This window comes from Oreochromis aureus, linkage group 3 (assembly GCF_013358895.1).
Source record: "Oreochromis aureus strain Israel breed Guangdong linkage group 3, ZZ_aureus, whole genome shotgun sequence".
In the NCBI taxonomy this organism is placed as follows: Eukaryota; Metazoa; Chordata; class Actinopteri; order Cichliformes; family Cichlidae; genus Oreochromis; species Oreochromis aureus.
This window is the reverse complement of record NC_052944.1, coordinates 638,382-646,999: the sequence shown is the minus strand read 5'-3', so window position 1 is coordinate 646,999 and position 8,618 is coordinate 638,382. Positions and strand designations below refer to the sequence as shown.

The following is an 8,618-nucleotide window of genomic DNA, read 5'->3' as shown; positions in this document are numbered from 1 at the left end:
TAGCAGCTAAAGGTAATTTGAGGTGAATAAGCACTAGTAGCTAATGCTAATACCCTTTTCTCTTGTGTTATAATGATGTGACGTTAATGCTAAATAGGCTGCCATGAGTGACTCTTTTCCCTTGCATTATAACAATGTGAAGGGTTTATGCTAAGTAAGCTCCCATTAGCAGCTAAAGCTAATTTGAGGTGAATAAGCATTAGTAGCTAACGCTAATACCCTTTTCTCTTGTGTTATAATGATGTGAAACGTTAATATTGTTCTCAAACAACAGAATGAGAATGATTCTAACAGGGCCCATAAATAGCATTAGCTTAGCAGCATTAGCTTATCAGAGTTTCTATTATGGTCACACAAATCCTTAGCAGAGCAAAGTGGCCTACTTAGCAATAGCTGCTCAAGTTGTAGAAAGCAAGGGAAAACAGTATTAGCATTAGCTGCTAAATGTGCACTTGAGAACAAATCTATTGTGAATTCAGCCGTGAATGTAGAGTTTCCAGTAAGCTTCCATTTCCAAATGTTAGCTGCTCCTGTCTGCCTCTTTGTCACACACACAGACTGAAATGATTCACAGCCTTGTTTCACCCTTCTGTCAGTGTCACTGACTGTCACTGTGACTGTGGACATACAGCATGGGAAACATACACATGGCTGACACTTTATTAGGTACACAGTGCCCACTATCTCAGGTATAGTACACCTGTGACCTAATAAAGTGTATCTAAAGTTACAAAATGTTGTCTCTGTCCAAATATTTATGGACCTAACTGTAGGTCTACTTTTAATGAAACTCTCAACATGACTTATCAGTTATCATTAATGTTCCTGCAAACAGACTCCTTGGAGACCCCGTCATAAATATCCATGTACTATCCAGCTAGACTAGCGTGTCTGTCTCTGAAAATATTCCTGCATGTGTGATTGTTCATGTCTCATCTGCAGGAAACAAACAGGAAGTGAGGGAAGGACACAGGAAATGTTTCCAGCTCTTCCTCCTCTATCAGACATTCTTCATACCTGAGAGTGTCCAGTCTCCAGCCTGGATCCTTCAGTCCAGCCGACAGCAGCTTCATTCCTGAGTCACCTGGATGATTGTAGCTCAGGTCCAGCTCTCTCAGATGGGAGGGGTTGGAGCTCAGAGCTGAGGCCAGAGAAGTACAGCCTTCCTCTGTGATCAGACAGCCTGACAGGCTGCAGACACACAAAACAACAATCCGTCTGTTATCCATCTCTATGGCAGCATGACTAAGGGATGGTTCAGGGTCACCTGATCCAGCTCGAACTATAAGCTTTATCAAAAAGGAAAGTTTGAAGCTGATCTTCAAAGTAGAGAGGGTGTCTGTCTCCTGAACTCAAACTGGGAGCTGCTTCCACACCCAGTCCAACACAGCCAGGCTTTCTTTGCTGCTTTGACAAAACCTCAAATCCCAGTCAGAGATGATGAGCATCATCACAGTGATGATCATTTCTCTGTTAACCCAGGCTTTCTGCTTCAGGATCTGTGCACGCTCACAGAACAAGGAGACCTTTAAACATCATTTCACTAAATGGATGGACTGAGCTCAGCCTACAGATGAACTGGATAAATAAAGATTTGACTTCAGTGTGCTCAGTGTTACTGTCTATTCCTAACATATTCCTAACATGATAGCTGCACTTTAGAGCTCTAAAACTGGAACTGACACATATTTAAACTCTACATGTTACTCAGTACATTCAGTTCTGACACTCGCCCACAGTCCAACAAAGGAAACATGGAGATCACATCAGTTTGTCATCAAAGTCTAATTATTCCAGAGGGCAGTGTTGATACAGCTATATTTATTTTTAAGCAAAGTTGAGTTTTTTATCGTCGGAGTACTTCATGTCTGAAGTATCACTTAAATGCATTACACGCTGTTGATGGCAGCAAACAAACCACCCAAACAAACAGAGGTGGGAGGCTTGGGCAGACTACGTAGGATCAGCTTGTGGGAGGAGTCTAGATAAACCAAAGAAAGACAAGCTAACAAACGCCACAGTGAAGTGAGTAGCTACAAACTGCAGGCCGATTAGTGTTGTTGAAGAAGTCGGTCTGAGGAACGTTCTTAGGATCAACAAATGACGGCATGTATGAGCCTCCCTCAAAGACGCAGCATCACAAGAGGAATACATGAGCAGTAGAGAAGGAGTGAAAGAAGCCATCTATGTCCACTGTGAGCGACCATCTTTGAACAGAGGCGGTGGTTTACGACACCAACTCTCTGCCATCTATAATCCAGTTTTGAGTTCCCTCCCCAGACGCCTTAACGCCCACTCACATCCTGGGCCATCTGACCTCAGGAATTCGCATGATAGGGTGGGGCCAAGTTTCACAATGAACTCACCCGAAACCCTGGCTGATTGTGACCCACACCCAGTTTCACACCTTGGCTCAGGCGATTACAGGATCATCAGGGGGTCCTTTTGTCCCTCTGTGGGGGGAAACACCCACTAGGTTTATATCTGGGACTCTCCACCCTTTGACCTTAGAACTGAAGAAGCTTCTCGGATGAGAGGTGAAACGTCTTCAAGCAACTTAAAGAAGTCCAGACGCTTTCTTTGCAAGCTCCTTAGACTACGATGACCTGGATGACTGAGAACCTTCACAGACTTAGTAGTACGTAGTTAGTACCGGGCAAGTCCCCTCCCCCACATCGGCACCAGAACCCTGTATTAAGACTACCTGTTTTATCAAACTATGGCCATTACTACTGTGATCATTTGCAGCCCAGTGTGCCGCTCTCTCTGCTGGGATAAACCACTGGAGCTCACCCAGTCGTCCCTTTCTTTCTCTCAAGAAGAAGTGAAATAAATATATTTATTATGTTACGAGTCTAATATTCTTTAAATCAAACTGTAATGAATAAATCAAGCAAGAAGATTTGGTGGCTCCAAGTGTTGTAGAAGAAAAGATAAACATCTCATTTTGAGAAATCAGCCTTTAATTTTAAGTAAGTACTGTGAATAAAAAACAAACAGCGAACCAATCAGCAGTCGCCAATATCCTCCTAATTTCATTCACAAAGAAATCAAATATATATATTATTGGCCCAAAGGAGCCTAAATCTTTAAATTAGGCAGTACATGAAGTATTTTTTTAAATAAACAAAGACATCACTATAACAACTTTTAGTAATTCAGAGTCCAATTATCCACTCAAATGTAAATAAAAGTTCACTTGACAGCTGTATAAAAGTTACCTGTTTATACAATAATATAAGTCACATTTCAAATGATCATCTGTGGAAAAGTTTGAATCCTGACCTGAGAGTTTCCACTGCACACTGTGAGCTCTTTAGTCCAGCAGACAGAAGCTTCACTCCTGAATCCTGCAGGTCAGAGTTACTCAGGTCCAGCTCTCTCAGACTGGAGGACTGGGAGCTGAGGACTGAGCACAGAGCTTCACAGCTTCTCTCTGACAGGTTACAGCCACTCAGTCTGAAAAATAAAAGGCAGTCTATACAACAAATACTCATGTAGAGTTTGTTAATACATTTCACAACATTAAATGTTGACTTTCTATTTTTAAAGGAAACACAAACATACTAAGATACAACATCATATGGATGAACTTTAATTAATAATTCTAAAAACAAAATGTTTTCTGATCTGACCTCAGAGTATTCAGTTTACAGTTTAAACGTTGTAGTCCAACAGACAGAAGCTTCACTCCTGAATCCTGCAGCTTTCTGATACTCAGGTCCAGCTCTGTCAGACTAGAGGACTGTGAGCTGAGAACTGAGGACAGAGCTTTACAGCGGCTCTCTGAGAGTTCACAGATGTTAAGTCTGAAGATAAAAACATGAATAAAGATTGTTGTTAAAGTGTAATCAGGGTTAAATAGCTTATTGTCTTGTGCTGAGCAGGTTAGTAAAACTTCACTTTAACTTGGAAATGAATAAAAATGCTATGAAACAAGGATAACTGGATAAAGATATGAACAAAAACAAACATCAAACACATAAACAAACAGAACTAAACAGAATACAAATTGATCTGACCTCAGAACATTCAGTTTGGCGTGTGGACTCTCCACTGCAGCAGACAGAAGCTTTACTGCTGAAGCCTTCAGGCTGTTGGTACTCAGGTCCAGCTCTCTCAGACTACAGGACTGGGAGCTGACCACTGACAATAACTTTTCACAGCCTTCCTCTGAGAGGTTACAGCTGCTCAGTCTGAGAGAGAAAGGGAAAAAAAATTGTTTATATGTTGAACCTTTTTTTTATTTTATTTTAAACCTATGAGACTATGAGTGCTACCAATCCAGTGCACACAATTGGTACCTTGACGGTACCTTGCTCAGGGGTACCACAGGGTAGCTATTTGGTGGATTCGACCCCTGACCTTACGATCATGGTGCAACCACTCTGCCTACTGAGCTAATAATTCTGTGTACACTATCATACAATATTAACTAAAACAATTATTTTAGAAAATTTTAGTAATTCAATAATCATTATGCTCATTACATGTGTATTGTGAGGAACACTGGATTTTAAACACTAGCTGTATAAAACTCTTCCTGTTAAAGGTGCGTATAAAGGAGATGAGCTGAAACAGACTTCATGGAGAATGTTTGCTGTCAGGAAATATCAAAGACAAAGCAGAGATCCATCCAGTCTCTCCCACTAAGCCCACAGAGGGACAGACAACCACTCTCACTCACACCTGCATGAAGTTTAGATCACCAGGTAACCTAACTGCATGTCTGTGGACAGTGGGAGGAAACCGTAGAGAGTAATTCTGTGGGAACCCTGGTTATGGAAGCCTTACAGTTACTGGTTACTGACAAGAAACACGACCTTAGAGGCAATTTCAGTAATGAAGACCGAAGTTCTCCCTCCATACGGGATGAAAACATGACAGCAGAGATTTATATTTAAAAAGGGAGAGTGTGCACTGAAAGTGAGATGCAAACTTGAACTTAAATTACGAACATCATAAAAAGATGTAGGTGAAGTCTGGCAGGTGAAGTTTGTGCTTTAGAATAAAACAACCAAACTCCTGGAGTTGGAGACAAGTGAACAAGCTGAGGATCATAAACCTGTCAGAGGGGCTGAAGCATCAGAGCTTCTTATAGGCTGGGTCTGGATTGTGCTTTGATAAGAGTTACAGAACAAAGTGTGTTTTAGAAATGCTGGAGTGAAACATTAAAACTACCAGATATTTACTGAGTGACTGATGATCATTTCATTTACTATTTTAAAAAAATGTTACAGTGCTCTTTGAACTCAGCATTTCTGATTTATTTCCCATGATTTTAACAATGAAGCGATGACAACATGTTTACTTACAGAGCTTTGTTGGAGGCTTTGACCACTGGCAGCATTCTCAGAAGAGCCTCCTCTGAAGTAGAGTATTTCTTGAAGTCAAACTCATCCAGATCTTCTTCTGATGACAGTAAGATGAAGGTCAGAGCTGAGCACTGAGCAGGAGACAGTTTACCTGTGGAGAGACTTCCTGAAGTCCTGTGCTGTTGGATCTCCTCCACTAGAGAACGATCATTCAGTTCATTCAGACAGTGGATCAGATTGATGCTTTTCTCTGCAGACAGATTCTTACTGAGCTCCATCTTAATGTACTGGACTGTTGCTAGAGTGATTCCTGAGATACTTCCTGTCTGTGACATCAGGGCTCGTAGGAGAGTCTGATTGGTCTGCAGTGAAAGACCCAGGAGGAAGCGGAGGAACAAGTCCAGGTGTCCATTTGGACTCTGTAAGGCCTTGTCCACAGCACTCTGGTAGAAGTGTTTCTCTGCAGATTCTCCTGTTTCAGACTTCTGGGAGGTTTGTTGTTCTTCCAGCAGATTGTGTCCAGAGTTGATGAAGGTCAGGTGGACATGAAGAGCAGCCAGAAACTCCTGAACACTCAGATGGATGAAGCAGAACACCTTGTCCTGGTACAGTCCTCTCTCCTCTTTAAAGATCTGTGTGAACACTCCTGAGTACACTGAGGCTGCTCTGATATCGATGCCACACTCTGTCAGGTCTGGTTCATAGAAGATCAGGTTTCCTTTCTGCAGCTGATCAAAAGCCAGTTTTCCCAGAGACTCCATCATCTTCCTGCTCTCTGGACTCCAGTGTGGATCTGTCTCAGCTCCTCCATCATACTTGACCTTCTTCACTTTGGCCTGAACCACCAGGAAGTGGATGTACATCTCAGTCAGGGTCTTGGGCAGCTGTCCTCCCTCTCTGGTTTCCAGCACATCCTCCAGAACTGTAGCAGTGATCCAGCAGAAGACTGGGATGTGGCACATGATGTGGAGGCTTGAGCTTTCTTGATGTGGGAGATGATCCTGCTGGCCTGCTCCTCATCTCTGAATCTCTTCCTGAAGTACTCCTCCTTCTGTGGGTCAGTGAACCCTCTGACCTCTGTCACCATGTCGACACACTGAGGAGGGATCTGATTGGCTGCTGCAGGTCGTGTGGTTATCCAGAGGCGAGCAGAGGGAAGCAGTTTCCCCCTGATGAGGTTTATCAGCAGCACATCCACTGAGGTGGACTTTCTAGGGTCAGTCAGGATTGTAGTTTTGTGGAAGTCCAGAGGAAGTCGACTCTCATCCAGACCATCAAAGATGAACACAACCTGGAAGTCTTCAAAGCTGCAGATTCCTGCTTCTTTGGTTTCAGTAAAGAAGTGATGAACAAGTCCCACCAAGCTGAACTTTTCCTCTTTCAGCACATTCAGCTCTCTGAAAGTGAATGGAAATATGAACTGGATGTCCTGGTTGGCTTTGTCTTCAGCCCAGTCCAGGCTGTATTTCTGTGTTAAGACTGTTTTCCCAATGCCAGCCACTCCCTTTGTCAGCACTGTTCTGATTGGTTCGTCTCTTCCAGGTGAGGCTTTAAAGATGTCTTCTTGTCTGATGGTTGTTTCTGGTCTGTCTGGTTTCCTGGATGCTGTTTCAATCTGTCTGACCTCATGTTCATCATTGACCTCTGCAGTCCCTCCCTCTGTGATGTAGAGCTCTGTGTAGATCTGATTCAGAAGGGTTGGGCTTCCTGCTTTAGCGATGCCCTCAAACACACACTGGAACTTCTTCTTCAGCTTAGACTTGAGTTTACGATGACAAACTGCAGCTGGAAGTTCTGAATAATAATAATAAAAATACAACTTCAACAATCCTATTTTACAAAATGCTGATGACATTTTCTGACCCACTGAGAAATGACTGAACACACTGGTGTCACAGGTGTCTCATTTATGCAGCAGCTTAAATCTTTAGATAAATCCTCTTACGTCTCTGCAGACGGTCAGCCAGCTCCTCCTGCTTCATTCTCCTCAGGAAGTCCACTGTGATCTTCACAAATGCCTCTCTGCTGCTCCTCTGCTCATCATCCTCCCTCTGAAACTCCAAGCACTGGGGCTTATTTGGATTCAGAGCCTTCTGGATCTTCTTCAGCTCGTTCTTCACAAAAGTGATGATGTTGTCCTCCAGCAGCTGGAACAGAATATTTATGAATGACCCACCTCTCTGAACTTCAGTCTACACCCACTTCTTTATGATCAAGGAGCAATCATCAATGATCTCTTCATCAATTGTAAGTTTGACTTTATCTGATTAACTGAGACATTCTCCACAACTCCATCATCCCAAAACATTGATTCTGTTCATATGAATGCAGCGATTTCAGTGAGAAACATTTCACTGGTGTTCAGAGCTGAACTACCAACAGGTTGATGATCGAAGCCAGAAACTTGGAGATGTTTCAGGTGACTGAGTTGATCATATAGACAACTGGTCTTAAAGGTTCACTCCTGCTTTCAGTTATCTTTAATCTACTGTGTGTCAGCTGAACCTGCTCCAGCTGTCTACCGTCCCCCTAAACTCAACAATGACTTAGTGATCTATCCATTCTCTGACCAAACACATCCTGCTGCAGGATGTTAACATAGCAGCACACTGATGATCCCGCTCACTGTGAACAACACATTTGGACCTGATTTGCTGCTCTGGTTTACACGTGAACTTTGGCTGCTGTCACCAACTTGAGAGGCTCTACAGTAAAACTGGACTTGTCCACAAACAGATGTATAAAAATCATAAACTGCAGAAAGACTTTCAGCTAGTTTTTCTTTTTAAGAGCTCAAAGTTATTGTAGAAACAGTTCTTCAGCTTCATTCCCACTGATCTCAACTACAAACTGTTTCACTTTGGTTTTTGTTTAAAGCCTCGATGTTTAAAACGTTTCCCTGTCATCACATTTGCACCGTCTGATTTCAAAGTTTGTTTTCTTTTGCTCATTTAGTCCACAGAGTCCTTGGTGTTGTGAAAGGGAGCTATAAACAAATGTATTATTATTAATATTAATAATAAAAGTAGCTGTTGTACATGTACAGACCATAAATATGGAGTCCAGCTGTGTTTGATGCTGCTGGGCAGACTGACCACTGGGAACCTCTGAGCTCTGCTGGTCCACTCTGTGGAGGAACCATGGACACACACACACACACACACACACACACACACACACACACACACACACACACACACACACACACACACGAAGCCACTTTCATTACTAAAATGTGAATTTAGCCTCTAAAAGCTGTGTCTGACCTCATGTATGTGCTCCTGAAAGAACTGTTAAAATTTC

The 8,618-nt window shown here is 42.6% G+C and overlaps 1 protein-coding gene across 1 annotated transcript; it reads right to left on the bottom strand.

The window, feature by feature from the left end:
• Window positions 1-3,592: 3,592 nt before the first annotated feature.
• On the bottom strand, window positions 3,593-5,928 carry LOC120438901 (NACHT, LRR and PYD domains-containing protein 3-like). Its single transcript, XM_039609474.1, has 3 exons — window positions 5,316-5,928; window positions 4,023-4,196; window positions 3,593-3,809 (listed from the first exon to the last, which is right to left on the bottom strand). Exons 1-3 carry the CDS (start codon window positions 5,648-5,650, stop codon window positions 3,608-3,610), a joined length of 711 nt encoding a protein of 236 aa, XP_039465408.1. The 5' UTR covers window positions 5,651-5,928; the 3' UTR covers window positions 3,593-3,607.
• Window positions 5,929-8,618: the final 2,690 nt, after the last annotated feature.